The following is a 15,961-nucleotide window of genomic DNA, read 5'->3' on the forward strand; positions in this document are numbered from 1 at the left end:
TTCGTGTTAATCAGTTACTCATTAATCCAAATGAAGTTAATAAGTGTCAGTCAGAATGTGAATGGTTTGTTCCAGCATTAATAAACATGACTTCCCACATTCACACGGCTAATCATTAACTCAGTGACTGAGAAACATACACAAACAACACGTAAGCACACACACACACACACACACACACACACACACACACACACACACACACAGTACAGCACTTGATGTTGACCTCGGTGTTGAAGGTCACAATACTTGGTGGCTGACTTAATGACCACTAGATTGCCTATCAGATACGAGGACATCACACTGAGTCAAAGACTAAATATTAACTTGGCCGAATTGACACTCGCTACCAATCATCCCTGTCTCAAAACTATTTACACTTTGCTAAACCCCTCCCCTGAACTCCCCTGAACAGCGATTACAGGCCTGTCAAGGTTGTGGTTTCTCCACATGCCGTAGCGGTGTGCATGAGGCTGGGGTCTTTTTTAGCCCTTCCAAGACTAAAAACACGAAAGCAAAAGTGTAAGGAATGTATTACAGCGTGTATATCTTTTTAGGCTTTCTCTTTTAGGCTAATGTTAGCAGCTCTCTCCAGCTCTTTGGGGGGAATGCTAGCCGGTAAATATTCCCAAGTTCACTAAAGTTACCCGAAAAACGTTCCTCAAACACACTGGTTAGTCCTCAACCAAAGAGCCATTTCTCTTGTAATAATAAAAGTAAAGACACGGTTTGAAAACACGAACAATGGTATAATTTAACCAGCCAAACAGGATTATGTTGTGGATCATCAGTTGTTGTGAATGCTGACTGTTTGCCATGGACATGCAGCATTATGTATATAGCCAAGAAGTGTTTATAGGAAAAGATCCCTTTTACAAGATCCTTGTTTCAAAACGAGTCAGCTGGAAACGTTAAAAGCTTAAGGTGAAGTTTTCAACCAACTCAGGGAGCTGACTTTTGTCTCTTTAGCCGTCCAAATTCATGGTTGCTTGCTAGAGATGAGTAACTAAGGGGGTAAGGGCTTAGCAAACAGTCACATCACAGAAAAGTTACAAAACTACAAAGAATACGTGTACTGTACATTAATATCCTGGTCAACTTTTATCTGTTGGGAGATGAAACAGCTGCCCTCACGGTTTAAGATATCACTGAGTTTTTCCCTTCACCACCCCTCTATGGATTGGTTATGCATATTAATGACCAAAGCACTTGCCTGCTATGACTCAGTCACTGATTTCTCCTGCATGGACAAAATCAAAAAGCATCTTTTCTATTTTTCTGTTTAATTCTTTCCCTATAATTCACTCTCTCTGCCTCTTCTTCACATTTCTCATCTCCCATAACCATTTTGGTCCCACTCCAATTTCTCACTTTCCTCTGCTCTCTGTCTCCCACGTTGTTTCCTTCATCCATTCAGCCTCTATCTGTCTCTGAGTCTCAGTATCAATCTCCATCTATGTCTCTCTGTTTAGAAATAATGTGAGGAGTCCTTCCTGATCAACAAACTTTCTCTTCCTCCCCCTTCCCCCTCTTCCCCTCATTATTTCTCTATGCACAAGATTAAACTCCCACATGCGAGGCAAGGAGGAGGTAGCAGAGGTAGATCAGAGAGGGGAAAAGGAAAGAAGAGGATGAAGGATGGGAGAATGAAGCAGCAGAAGGCTGAGAGAACAAGGGTTTAGCTACAGTATGTTAATCGGAAGCTGTCAGCTACAATCTACATCATGATGCATCATCCAGGTTTCTTTGCCCAGTGCTATCTTTGCTCTTCACTTCGCCAAACCCATTCTCGTCTTTGTTTTCCAAACTCTTGTTTGTCTCATTTGACCTCATTCTTGTTTCCCCTTTTCCTCAGCATCCTCCTCCTTTCTATTTTTCCACCTCTTTTCCCTGTGTGCTTACTTCTTCTTATCTCCCACCTTCTCCCTCCTCTTTCATTCTACATCTCTCTGCTCTCTGATCCTCCTCAAAAGGCCGTGAAGTCAAACCCTTTAATGGGCGTGTTGGAAGTATGTTGCGAGCTTCCCCTGAGCAAGAGCCCTGCTGATATCACAGTGTTCTGTGAAGCTCTCTCTATGAGACAGCCATTTCATAAGCACAGTGCCAAACATGCCTGCCCTTCTGCCCAGTTGCTTAAATGAGCTGGGGCTTAAGTGGTGCCAAGGTGCACCTCAAGTGGAATGGGCCTGGTGAGGCTAAGCTGAGAATAGGTATGCAGCAAGTGACGACTGGGCAGAGCGGCTCATGTCCAAACGGGCTGAGCATGATTTTTTTTTTTAGTGTTAGTGTATCCAGAGGTTTTACCAAAATACTGCAATGGACATTGATCACTTGAAATGGCAATTGATGAAAGGTTTACTGGAAAGTCACAAAAAAGAAATAATTTAGCCTCCAAGCAATATTGAATGCTGATCCACTGTTTAATAGACACTTCAGTGGACTAATTCAAGGTTTATCAGAGTCAGACCAAGCCAAGCAGATGGTACAGAACCAGCGCCAGACTCAAAGAGGGACAGAGAGTTTCTAATTTCCAGTCTTCTCCCCATCACCACTCCAGGCTTGATAACACTAAGAGAGGATACTGGCTGATAATTGCAGCTGATGCCCTCAGCTCTCTTTGAGAAAAGCCCTGGGGCTTCATGCAGATGTGCTAGGGTGATATGGGCTATAATGGGGCCTGGATTCCTCACACTCCGCAACAAAAAGTGCATCAGTCAGGAAAAGAAGGTTGGGAAGATTAATAGCAAGCCCTGACGTGAAGGAAGGCCACCATATGAGTGCACAACTGGATGGAAAGGAGAACCGTAAAACTGTCAGAGAGAGAAACATATACATTGTTGGTGTTCCCTTGTGTAGGCATGGACTCCTGCTGCTCAAAAAAGGAAATGTTTGTGTGACAGGACCAGCCTTTACATGGTAAGCATACGCAGAAGATTTGCAAATGTGATTCTGAGTTGCCTGTTTGTATACCAGTGACATTTTAAAGTTATCTACAAATATGAAAGTGGAGTGGCAGCTGCTATGTATGTCGCGCTTGCCTCGGTTCAGGTAAGGGCTGCATCATTTGTTTTCATTGGAAACCGGAGGCATTCAGTTAATGTTGTGGCCTGTTAGTAGCTTGAGCAGGCATTAAGTTTGGCAGTAATCAAAGCCCCTAGACCTAACAACAAAATATTTTATCACTACTACCTGTGTCATGACACATAGAAACACTGTGGCATCTTTTGTAAAAAAACCCCCAACAAACTATGGTTGTTGCTCATGATTTATATGACTTTAACTGGAACCCTGCACTTTTCCATTTGTAATTTGCAAAAGCATCTGCTTTTCCCCCGCGACCCTGTAAGCAGGATAAGCGGTTGACCATGGATGGATGGATGGACCTCTGCTTTTCCTAGTTTTATATTTTAGATATCTATCTTAGCTTATACAGTATTAGCCTAGGTAAAGGTTTAGGCAGATGTACAGCATAGTGTAGGGGAAGTTTTACTCACATGTCCTCAGGTGTCCAATGTAGGAGGACCTTCACCTTGCCAGAGCCCTCTTTCCTTTTGGCTAGCACCTGCGCAAAGACAATCAAGCAAAAAAATAAGCTGAGCTATAAAAGACACCAAAATGCTATGAGCCTAAGAAAATGACTACGCCTGTCTTTTTGATGTAATTTCACTCAGTCAGGCATTCTGTAGGCATTTGGCATATGCATAGCCAAGTCACCTGACATAGGCATATCATTTAACCTACATATTATGGTTCATTTCAAATTTCAAGACAGTTTGTTATTTTAAAGAGATTAGCATAAATGTGTTGGGTTTGGCTTCTATTGCAGCATCCTCTCATGTCTGGCTTCAAAGACATGGCCCCATCCTGGCCCCGTCTCTGTAACGAATAATGAGGCTACATGCTTCAAACATCTCACCAAGTGATACAGTGGCTGATCGTACTGTTAATAATGCATGCAAGAGCTCAGTTAGATTTCTGTTTTCAATGGGATTTATCCCACATTCCCCTACAACACACTGTAAATCCAAGGAATTTAAATCCAGACCAAAGTTAGATATGTCCTCCTACCTCTGGACTTAACAGAGGAGTGCTTATTGCAGCTGACAATCTTGATTGCCAAGAAGATAGACACACTGAGCAGTTATCACCATAAACAAATCACCGTTCTTGTTGTGGATTATGTTAGCATAAGATGGAGACTAGCACACACTTTCAAATGTTTGCTGCAGTAACATGGAAATTTGTGTTCATTTTATCCATGTTTTGTTACCTGGTTTAACTACTCAAGACTAAATCTGCCAACATAACCTCAAACTTCAAGGGCTCCTTCTTGTAAAAATACAGTTGAGACAATATCAAATGCATACATAACATTTCATCTATCACGCTGTGTTGGTTTATAGTAAAACTGGTTTGGAATTCACACAAATATTGTCTGTAGGGAAAAGAAAAGCTAGAAAAATAACCAGGAGTGTCAAAAATAGCCACAGTTATAACCTCTTGCGTCAATTGGCTCTTTTTTGTTAGGAATGTCTATTTTTAGGATGGGGAATGAGCTCACATGTGAAGAACTTCCCTAACGCACACGAATATCTGAAATTATTTTTGTGACTCTAGGGACTGGCTTTGGCATTGATGGAAACTGGTTTGAGGACAAGAAGGAGGAGGCTCCACTGAGACAGGAGACACAGAGACCTAGAATCACTCTTACAGCTTTTCTTGACCTCACACTTTAAGCCAAAACATGTATTCATTTCTAGGCTATCTCAATGATCTGATAATTTTGCATTTACGTTTATGCTCAGATCCATGTTTTTGTTTTCGCTCTACAAAAAAACCCAAACATGTTATTTCTCCTTCCATACATTCTCTATGCTTATGTTCAAAAATACCCTGCACCCATTTTGCTGTGAATTCAGGAGAGGCGAGAAGAGGTGTGCAAATGTATATTTATAATTTGATAAGCTTCCAGGTAGAGAGCTGTCTGGCAGAAGTTTTGAGGAAAGCAAACGGGACACAAACACGTTTACTTTCAGTTTGATTAACTTTCTAGAAGAAATATTTAGGCTTGGTTAGATACGAATTTTGTTGTTTCTGGCTTGGTGCCTTCATATTTGTCTGTGAGAAGCTTTGCAAATAGCAGCCAAGTTGGCAAATCAACCATGTTGTTGCCTCTTGTCTGTAATACAGTGTTCAGGCGTAAAAGTCCAGAGTGGAAAAGAGAAGAAGGCAGAGCAAAGCAGTAGTAACAGCATGAATGATGAAACAGAAAAATGACTTCAGCATCTCACACTTTAACATAAATACTGTTGATGTGAAATCTAAACCACATGACCTATAAAAACAAATATGCATACTAAAGTCTGTCTTTGTAGGCAAAAAAATCATCTGCATCTGTTTCCCTGTCAGTGAATCACAGAAAGACTGGAATAGAGTGATATATGGAGTGGACGTTGTAACGGCATCCTGCAGAGATGGTGCTCTGCGACACAGAACATGACCTTAGGTAGGTATGATGTCATTTGTAAGAGTATGATATTGTCAGTGGTGCAAAAGGTACTCAGATCTTTTACTAAAGTAACAGTAGTAGTTTTTTACAAGTAAAAGTCCTGCATTCTAAGTTTCAAAAGTAAAAGTATGAAAGTATTTGCATCAAAATTTACTTAAAGTACCAAAATCAATGGTACTTATTATGAAAGAATGCCCGTTTCAGAATAATGTGTATTATAATACTGAATTATAACTATTGATGCATTAATGTGAACATCGCTTTAGTGCAGCTGGAAAAAGTGGGGCTCATTTTAACTACTTTATACACAATATCTTAACTTAACCTATAATAACACATCCTAGCATTAGCCTAAATCCTGTACTGGCTGCAATGGGCCCTACGATAAGTGTCTCAAGCATTGCGGCCAAGACTCAGTACATGAGCAGCTGCTTTACTACCCTTTCAGTTAAAAATGCATAGCTGTTAACCTGTATCCCCAGGCTCCTCACAGTACAAGGTTAATAATCTCAAGCCTAGGCTACACTTGAAGAGGCCATGACGATGTATGTAAAGGCTGAAGACAAAGACGTGGGCTTGTGTTTAAGCAGCATGAAGTGATTTGTGAGCTGAGCGATTTGATGATGGAAGTTGGTGCTTTAAGGGATAGATCTTAATCCTCTATAGACCCAAGAGAGGGAGGGAGGTTAGGGAGGGAGGAAATAGGGAGTGAACTGTGGATATTAGTGTGGATCCAAAACAAGGCAGTGAAAACTGCAAGACCAAAGCCGGGGGAGGGCAGGCCTGCTAAAACTGGGTGCCTGTCTAGTGTCACGGGGTCAAGCTGCAGATGACGCAGATTGGCGCAATAACAAAAATATCCCATCATAAACATGACTGAGTTGCTTTGGCGTGTCAGCAGGCCGACTGGCCAAACGCCACAGAACCCCCACAGCTCTGCTCCATCTCTCCAGGCCTGGGAGGGTCCACTGGGGCCTGGAGTCTGACGCAGCGCCACAGTCCTTCTTCACCACAATCCTCCGGAGGTTAGAGAGAAGGAGAATGTATGCCCAACAGGCCAGATCTCTTTCCGATTCCATGACCCTAACCTTCACTTAACCCCCTTTCCCTTGTTTTTTCTCCCAAAGTCTGTTTCTCTCCATTTGTTACTCTCCCTCCCCTGGCTGGCTCGTCCTCCTTCTCAGTCTGTGTCCAAATATGCGGTTACCTCTTTTAACCTCTTCCCAAGCTTTATCTTCACTCACCCCCCCCAGCTTTCTTTTAAAATTCTTGGCTGCTGGTGAGCAGTTGAGGTTTGTAAGTGCAGAGCAGAACAGAGTTGAAAGGGACTGAGCTAGGAGGAGGACAACACTGTAGTGAGGATAGCACTGATGTCAACACTGTAATTACACTTTAACATGAACAGAAGCATTAACAGTGAGTTTGCCTGAAAAGGCACATTTTCAGAAATGTTCAAATGATTGCCTGCAGAAATTGATTTAATGATAAAGAGAAGCATGATATGGCTTCACGGCTATCTGTTTGCATGGTGACAATGTACATTAATGCATCAGAGACAACTCTGCAGGTCTATCACACACTTACAACATATGTGTCCTATTGTGGTCACTCTAGGTTATTTTGTATACATTTGCCATATTGAGATATAAATTGATGTTAGAAAAGATGTCCATTCATCCTGCTGGGCAATGTTGCTGGTGGCAAGTCCGACTATGTTTTGAACGGATAGAGGTGGGGTGGAGAGGGTGGCAGAGTGGTGGGGGAAGGGGTTTACGGTAGTAATCTTTACTCATTACCATTGACGGCACCATTGCCAGCACCATTGCTCTAAAAGTTGCTCCGTGTATCATCAGCTTTAGGGAAGCTAGATCTCTAGATCTCTAGATCTCGTAAGCACAATAATTGTTCCTGCTAAGTTGGCCATGCTACAATAGCACAGCACATTAAATGTGAAATTTATATACGAGTTAACCCATGGATGGAAAATGTTCTCTACAGAGTGCTTGAAACAGATAATGGAAACCAAATTTCTGCCCTGAAGGTACCCACTGTAAACAGAATCACTGCCACTAACTAAAAAGTACATTTCCATATAAATATAATGACATCCTGTGTTGAGAAACAAGTGAGTTAAATTTTGTGTGTTTGTAGATATACAGTTGTGAAAGAAGGGGAAATTCAGCGACAGATGATGACCCTTTTTTTCCTCCATCATGCATTTATGGGTCTTGAACAGGAGACAAGAGTGCTCCCTAGTGGAATTGCAAAGGAACACCCCTTCACATCCAAATATCATAACATTACAGTTATCCACTCTTTGAAGCCATTGTCAGTGAGAGACAGAATCTTTGACTGGAAAAATAGTTTTTCATGCGAGTGTTCATATGTGACCTTAATAGTAAGGTGCAAAGGTATTTTAGTGCTCATTAATAAAGTATCATGCACTGGGCATGCATGCACTGATTCAGAGAAAAACAACATCAAGCCTCATGGCGATTCACAAGGTTCACTTCAAGTGCACAGAGAAAAAATCTGCAGTGATCACAGGCTGATTTTCAAATAGTGATTCTTTCATGCCCCCTGTTGTCTAAAAAGAAAATTACATTTGGACAAATGTGAAAACAACCATGCAGGTTAAATGATAATTCAGATTGTCTCTTTTTCTATACATAAGACAGATGATGATTTAAAGAGGTGGTATTATACTCATTTCCAGGTTCAAAATCTTAATTAGGGGTTGTACCAGAACAGGTTTACATGGTTTAATTTTCAAAAAACACCATATTTTTCCCCTCATACTGCACATTGCTGCAGCTCCTCTTTTCACCCTATGTGTTTTTTCGCTCCGCTCTTGAGCTACAGAGTGATGCATCTTACTTGTACATAAGCGTTGCTGGGAGTTGCACATGCGCAGTTCCCAGGTAAGGACTACTAGCCAATCAGAAGCAGAGAAGGGCGGAAACAAGGTAGTGTGATCCAAATCAAAGCCGCTTCAGACTGCGAACGTAACCTAGCAGATACTATGGTAACTTATTACCAGTCCACAACATCATTGTTCCACATCTTACCATCAGGACTAAATGTTGAACTGTTGCTGGTGTTCTGACGATCAATGCTGCCTTGCCGAAAAATGCTTCCATAGCGCAAATCGATTGACTCCACTCTACTCGGGCCTGCTCCGTTTTCCATTGCAGACAGTACCCAGAGATAGTACGTAGCTGGTCGTCATAGCGACGCCACATACAACTGCCGCGACGTAATGTTCAATGTGACACACACACCAGCGATCCACACAGCTTTCCCTTTTTTAAGTTAAAACGTTTCAACATTCCTCAGAATGTAAAGACAGATAAGCGGTATGAAAATCTTCCAGCTGTGTTTTCCTCTGCCGTTGTTGCTGCAGCGGTCTGTGTGACGGTGTGAGCAGAGGGCTCTGTGAGCGGGCGGCTGGCCGGCCTCACACGCTCCTCCCGTGGGTTGGTACAGGCATCCCCCGCAGCCACTTGCGGAGCTTCTCAACTCCGACAATATTCAAGCACATTTTTGTTCCGCCATTACTTCTCGTAAAACTGTCAATATTCGAAATCTACACAGCTGATTTCTCCTCAGAAGTGGATTTCGTGATGAAATTACATACGAAAACTGTAAAATATAAAACTTTCTGTTGCTGGCCTCTGTCTGGTGCACGCAATGATGATGCAGTGAATAGTGACGATTCTCTATGACCAATCAGCAGTCTGTCGTGTTTTCACGTCACATTTTAGTATCACCTCAGCTCGCTTGAAACCTCGACGGAGGTGAGGTGATACGAAAAAAAGTACCTGGAAGCAGGTACAGGTGCGACATTTCTACAATGGAAAACCAAACAAAGGTGAGTCGAGCTAAAGGGCCTCCGCTCAGACTAGCTTGAGGGCGTGCCTGACCCACTAGCTGCTTGGCAAGTTTTATGATGCGTTTTCATTGCGACCTCACAAATAAAGGAAGTGAAGGACTGGGCTACAAACGAGCTGTTTTCAAGCGGTTCAGAGCAGTGTTTTCTGTGGGAGATGGGAACTCCCTTTGGGCTGGACTTTGGGCTTTTTCACTTTGAAAACCTGTTACATGCACAAAAAAAGATAATAAAGGAGATAAAGGAGAGGGAAAAGGCCAAAAAGCATAATACCACCTCTTTAAATAAAACAAGTACTAGCAATAACCTTTATTTATTTTCAACAATGTCTCAATAGAGATCTGGTGATACTTTGTGTTGTTTCCTGATCAGTGTTCTGTCTGTGTTTATGGGACACTGGGATAATACTACTGCATTTTGCCTATAACCCATTGAACTTTCAATATACAGATGCAGAGGTTAAATTGGTTCATGAAATAAGTAATTTCCTCACAATGAATGCAGTATCCTTACAATTTTTTCATTTTCAAATGTAAATTTTGATTTTTTATTTCATTATCACATATGAAATTTCTGTTCATGGGCCCGTGTTAAGATGTAATACCTAATCTGAATCAAGCCGATTTGCATTGAGTTCTCATATTGTGTTGTCTGTGGTTATATTCAGTTTCCATAGTACAGCTACACCTTTAACATGCACAGCTACATTGCTGCTGATTAAAGACAGGTAAACAACATGAATAATTATTTCCCAACATTTTGCATAGCAGACCATAAAGCATCTGACAACTTCTCCACAGAAAGAGAATGCATCCTTCAACCATTCTCTCTGAATCCCCTTAGCAACTCATTTTGTTTAAACCCCTTAAAACAGAACAGGCAGCCAGAGGAAAACACAACAAAACAAAAGTAGTGAAGCCTCACACGGACTCACCGTGCTGTGAAAGACCACACTGTGGCCATTGCCCACACTTTCGATGTGGGTGGCGAGGTTGAGACAGATGGCCCTGTGGCGAATTGCATCCATAGTTTGGGCATCGAAGAAGTCGTGGGGCCTCGCTGGAGGGGGAGAAGGACAGACTCATATGAGAGCAGAGTCAAACAACAACAGGGTTCCAACTGTGACTTATTCAAGTTTTTCCTGTAACAAGCCATAACTACATCATGAAAAATGCTGTTCTTTGCGATTTTTTAACATTGCTTTGCAAGTCTGAATATTTGAAACAGAGGTCTTGCAAGATCTCACACCGTGGCTTTATTTAGGCTGAACAAACCAAACTAGCAGTAATGCGATCATTTACTATAACCTCAAACTCACATCACATTTAGAGGTTGTTAATAGTATTTCCTTTTTAGAATGTTTTAAACTGACCCATCTAGGTGAGACCACTGGATCTCATTGGCACTCAGTGGGATAATATAAGACTCTTGACCAGAGGACTTAAGTGTAGGGCTGCAGCTAATGATGATTTTAGTATTCAAAGCTTCGACAGATTATTTCATCGATTCATCGTTTAAGAACTACTTTTGGTTGGCGGCGGCGCCCCCCCCTGTAATGGGATCAGCTGTGTTAACTCATGACTGTGACGTTACAACCGAAACTGACAGCCCAACCAGGCGGAGAACAACAAACGCATGTGTGTACATTTACATCTGAGGATTGCGGCTTACTTTTGATAGCCTGCAATTCAACAATCAATCATGATTTCAGTTAAATGCTAAAGTTGCTCTTACGGTTACCTTGTCTGTGGTACACTCCGTGGACTTGATGATAGAGCGGGTGCTTTCTGATCAGATGCCGTCGTGCTGTTGCATTAGACCACATACGTTTTTTTTACGGTGGGACTGTAACATTACAGAGTTGTTGTTTTCTTTTAGCTTGAAATAATCCCATGCTTTGGTTAACTCATAATTTGCGTGATTTAATCGATTTTAAATCGATTAATCGCATCAGCCCTACTTAAGTGTAATAGAAATGTGCTAACTTAACATTGTTTGTCATTCATTCCATAATCTATATCCATTAGTTTATTTTCTGAGCTTTGCATAGAACTTGTCATTGTCAAATGTCTATTGACATTTAGGATGTTAACAACTTAACTTACTTTTTGTATTAGAGATCATTTTAAAGTCTGAAACAAATGCATCTTTAAAAACAGGGTAATTAAAATCAGTTTGAATTGTAGGTGTTAGACTGTTTTAGCCTGAGAAAAACCTCTGCCTTTAGATGGATAAATGATATTCCAAACATCAGCCTCATACCCGTTGACCAGCATGTTACTTTGCAGCACAAGCAGCGCATGCAACTGTTGCAACTTGCAACAAAAGATAATAATCAGGAAGTGGTTAATCCAAGAATATTAAACCCAAGACAGTCTTTGGTTTACAGAAAACACACTACAGTTTAAATAACTTGCAGATCTTTATGTATTCCTTCATACATTTTGATACTTTTTTTTGCTGAGGTTGTAATATGGAGCGGCAAGCCAAGATTGTTCTCTAACCGGTAGCTGAAGGTCAAATCAAAGACACTTGGACAGTCATCTGAAAAACAAAGAAAGATCCTTCTCTGAACATATACATTTTGTTATCGTTTGCCTTCGGTTTTATTTTCTGGCAACATGTCTCATGAATGAAATGCTGTCCTGGAATGCACTACTACGAAGTTCTCAAACGGGTCGCTATTCCAGGCTGGATTAATACGCACCAGTGCAAGTTATAAGCCAGTTTAAATCATTGCCTCACTTTACACATATTTATAAATCAGTACACTGGACTGTCCGATTTCCAAGACAAGCAGAGGTGTACAAGTAGAAAAAAAAATGGGAGTTTGTATAATGCAGACACGGGCAATCTGAGGCAAAACCAGGGAGCAAATAATCAGTATCAACCTGAACACAGCTGAGAGAATCTTTGCGAATAGACTAAAAAAAGTTTTTCCTCTGAAATGCAGAACACTACCACAGGGGGAGAATCTGTTGGTCCACATGGCACAAGCGTATGCACCCGTTTGTGTGCGTGTGGTCCAGCTCAAGCTTCTCCAACAAAGAGATGTGGAAAGGTAAAAGCTGACACCATCAGTTTCAGCGTAACAAACATGGAAGTACCTCAAAAATATGTTCAGCTTGTAATTCTTACCAACAAGGAAAAGAGGGAAATCACAATGAGAAACATTTACAAATAGTTTGTGTGCCTGTTAGGTACGTACGTAGGGAGCACCTGCGTTTGTTCTTGAGTTTCTTCCTCTTGTTGAGTCCAGCCTTGGAGGGTGACTCCTCTTTAAGTTTGGCCTGGCTGGACATTTTGGAGGAGCTCTGCTGGCTGAAGTGGCTGGGGACATGGCGAGCTAACCCTCCTTGGGAAGCAAAGCTGGCGTTGCAGCCACCAACTACACACTGCAGTGGAGCACAAACACGCAGCACATTTGGTATATTTGCCACTTAACATGACAAAATACTAACACATTTTATTTTAGTTAATGACATGGCACCGAGTAGGTAACTGAGGTATGTTTAGATGACACAGACACTCAAACATACAAGCAACTGCCCCCTGCAACCACTTCTATATTAGTAAAACAACTAAGATGATGGCTCAGTCGAAATGTTTATACTAACAAACAAAATATTATCACATGGCAAAGTTCACTGATAATCAGGAGAAACGGCTGCAGATGTACACTCTCTCTGAGTTAATGTTATTACCTTGAAAGGCTTATCACCACTGTGCGTTAACATGTGTCTCTGGAGCCAACTTTGACTGGTGGATGGTGTGTTGTACACCTTACAACCCTTCCATAGACACACAAACACCTGAGGGACAAAGACAGACAGACATGAAGAGGGGTGAAGGAGTTTACTTATATGCATTGAAAAACAGATAAATAAAAAGACAATGCGAGGGCAGAAAAGCAAAAGAAAAGGGTTTATAATATTCATGTTTATCACATTTTTGTAAATAAGGTATATTCTGAGTGCACATTGTAATTTAATGATGCTGCCAACTGGGTGGCACACAATATGAAGCAATAAAACGTAAAGGCCCGTTTTCTAACTTACTGTACACCTCTAGTGGTGTCTAGCCATTCAGAAAGTATTTGTTTTGAGTTTTCCAGGGTTTAAGATACCTGTCTCCAAGGTTTCCATCCCAATGACTCCCATGCCTCCATCCCAATAAAAAGAAGGTTGGTGTCATTTTGTTTGTGGTGCAAATGATAAATTATATTTCTAAAAGCTTGACAACAACATCTCTTTCCAAAAACAGTGTCCCAGTTACTCCAGAGAATCCACAGAACGCAGTGGGAACAGTTTGAAAAGGGACTATTTCTTCGGCACAAAGTAGCTTCACTGAAAACTACAGCAATTTGACCCAACACTTTAATATTCAATGCAGTCCGAATTTTGCACATTGTTCAACTCTGTCTTGGTTTTCTGGACTGTCCATGTTCAGCTACAGTAAAAAGGGACACTCTCTTGCGTAGCTACCTGTCAGACATAATAATGAAGATCCAAGGTTTAAAGTCTACCAACCCCTCCTCTCTGCCCATCAACATGAATGCCCCTGATATGCTCTGCCAGATCAGGACTGGAGTTGAAGCACTCCGGACAGAGGTCCCAGCAGCAGGGGTAAGCCACTGTCTTAGCCCCAGAGGAGCTGGCACTGCTCTGTCCATTCATCATAGCAGGAGTGGAGCGCCCACTGGACACTGTGCTCTCCAACTCCATCAGGGTACTGCTGATACTGAGAGAAGGGAGAGGGTGGGATGGGTAGAGAGGCAGCAAGGAGAAAGAATATACAGTCCCACTGTTATAAAACACATCAAGGCCATCAAGAATCTCTTCATAACTTGGATTTGCACAGCCGTGAAGAACAGGTGCAGATATTTCTAGCCACATTAAATAGTCACTATGTGTGAAAGCCTTCAGGCTGCAATTGATTTTCCATGCATGCCACTTTCATTACTCATGCCAAATCAATTATATAGTTGTATTCAATACTCCTAGGACTATGTTGTTAATTTGCTGTGCTGTCAATATCACCTAAAGGAGTTATAGGCAATACTTTACTTGGATGTTAGACCTTCACTGTGCAGAATGATGTAGGTGCAGAGTTTGAAACTAGAATGTCCTTTTCTCCCCTTCATCTGCTGAAGATGGAAAGTTTATCTGTGGTTACCTTCAGTCTGAGTTGAATGGCTGCATCTACTGTACAATGATTTTGTGACATGACTACATGGGAAGCCAATATGAAACTTAAAAAAATGTAATGGGGAAATTTGAAACCTCCACCACACATATGCTGAAAATACTAGCTTGTCAGTGAAGTAGGACATATCTTGCATCCAGTAGTGAAACTCATCTTTAATGTAAGTTAGTATATGAAAACGTGACATGTTAGAATTAAAATGAATGAGGGGTGTGTGTTGAGTGTATTCTTGGTTGGTTACGTTAGGTTGATAACATAAACGTAAAGCTACCTACAAAAAAACTCATTAATTATCTCGTTCACAGATGGGATGGAAGGACTACTACTGTTCGTATAGCTGCTGCAACCAGTTCACACACTGGTCCACAATAACCTGTCAATTCCCCCACCAACCTGTCCTCCGAGTCCATACGGCTCAGCGGTTCACCATCCGAGGACGATATCTCCACACTCGGCCGCCTCTTGTCGCCAAGCTCCCCGCCCCCGCCGCTGGGTTTCTCACCATCTTCAAAAACTGTTTTGCTCTTTTCGCAGTCTATCCCCGGACACCGGCTATCCTCCCCTGACTCCTCCTTCGCTTCTTTCATGTCATTATCGTTTGCGGGTTCGTTCTTACCCTCTCCCGGGCTTTGCTGTGACTCTGGCTTTTGCTCCGGTTCTTCAGGAGCGGCTGTCGCCTCCTGGTTGACCGTTACAGCACAGTCGTCTGTCACCGCCTTGGTCGCGGCCTTGTCTGCCGCGGCAGCGGGTTTCTCTTCGCCGCCCCCCGTGTCCACCTCTTCCATTTTCGGTTCTACACTGGTGCGTCGGTCCTCTGTTTCCGGTTCGTTAAGGCCCTTTTCTTTCTCCTCGCCGGATCCCTCGTTTGTCTCTGCGGGCAGTACATCGTTCTCAACACTCAGTGCGGGTGTTTCTTCTGTAGTCGCAGCAGCCATTTCAGCGGCACACGTACCGTGGGACACTTTCGGTATTAAAATTTAACCGTGGCACCGTCAAACGCTCCACTGCAGAAGAAGGGCTGGGTCAAATCACACTACCTGTGCTCTGATTGGTCAGAGGCGGCACGAGGAGGATAAACTCTGACGTTGGCATTTAAACTTTCAATGTGTTTCCGTGATCACACAGCTTCTTTCAGAGCTCTTTAAAGGGCTCTAGCTTCTTTTAAATAGGGGAGTTTGTGTTTACCAACGCATAAGACCGTCTTCAGGGAACCATGCAATGCATACTAACTTTATTTTAGTTTTAGTGTGTTTAGGTCATGGTCAGTATACTATTGTGTCTCAGTTATAAGCCATCTATAGGAACCTTTAGGTTGCGAGTTTGTGAAAAATCTGTTGTCCATCCTCAAATGTAGTTCA

At 42.1% G+C, this 15,961-nt stretch overlaps 1 protein-coding gene across 3 annotated transcripts; it reads right to left on the minus strand.

Annotated features, from left to right (window-relative positions):
- Nucleotides 1-1,889: 1,889 nt before the first annotated feature.
- LOC123962457 (zinc finger protein AEBP2-like) lies at nucleotides 1,890-15,632 on the minus strand. Of its 3 annotated transcripts, none has more exons than XM_046038591.1 (7): nucleotides 14,997-15,631; nucleotides 13,928-14,138; nucleotides 13,103-13,210; nucleotides 12,618-12,793; nucleotides 10,333-10,457; nucleotides 3,495-3,562; nucleotides 1,890-2,810 (listed from the first exon to the last, which is right to left on the minus strand). In XM_046038591.1, exons 1-6 carry the CDS (start codon nucleotides 15,536-15,538, stop codon nucleotides 3,501-3,503), a joined length of 1,224 nt encoding a protein of 407 aa, XP_045894547.1. In that variant the 5' UTR covers nucleotides 15,539-15,631; the 3' UTR covers nucleotides 1,890-2,810; nucleotides 3,495-3,500. The 3 variants fall into 3 exon arrangements, with proteins under 3 accessions (XP_045894547.1, XP_045894546.1, XP_045894548.1); XM_046038590.1 differs by having other exon boundaries at nucleotides 2,208-2,810; nucleotides 12,607-12,793; nucleotides 14,997-15,628; XM_046038592.1 differs by lacking the exons at nucleotides 1,890-2,810; nucleotides 3,495-3,562; nucleotides 10,333-10,457 and adding an exon at nucleotides 11,788-11,942 and having other exon boundaries at nucleotides 12,607-12,793; nucleotides 14,997-15,632.
- Between the last annotated feature and the right edge of the window lie 329 nt (nucleotides 15,633-15,961).

This window comes from Micropterus dolomieu, linkage group LG22 (assembly GCF_021292245.1).
Source record: "Micropterus dolomieu isolate WLL.071019.BEF.003 ecotype Adirondacks linkage group LG22, ASM2129224v1, whole genome shotgun sequence".
Taxonomy (NCBI): Eukaryota; Metazoa; Chordata; class Actinopteri; order Centrarchiformes; family Centrarchidae; genus Micropterus; species Micropterus dolomieu.

Coding starts and splice junctions, on each gene's coding strand:
- LOC123962457 (XM_046038590.1), bottom strand. CDS start 15,538: ATGGCTGCTGCGACTACAGAAGAAACACCCGCACTGAGTGTTGAGAAC. Junction 14,139..14,996: donor CGTATGGACTCGGAGGACAG/GTTGGTGGGGGA, acceptor CCCTTCTCTCAG/TATCAGCAGTACCCTGATGG. Junction 12,794..13,102: donor GTGGTGATAAGCCTTTCAAG/GTAATAACATTA, acceptor GCTCCACTGCAG/TGTGTAGTTGGTGGCTGCAA.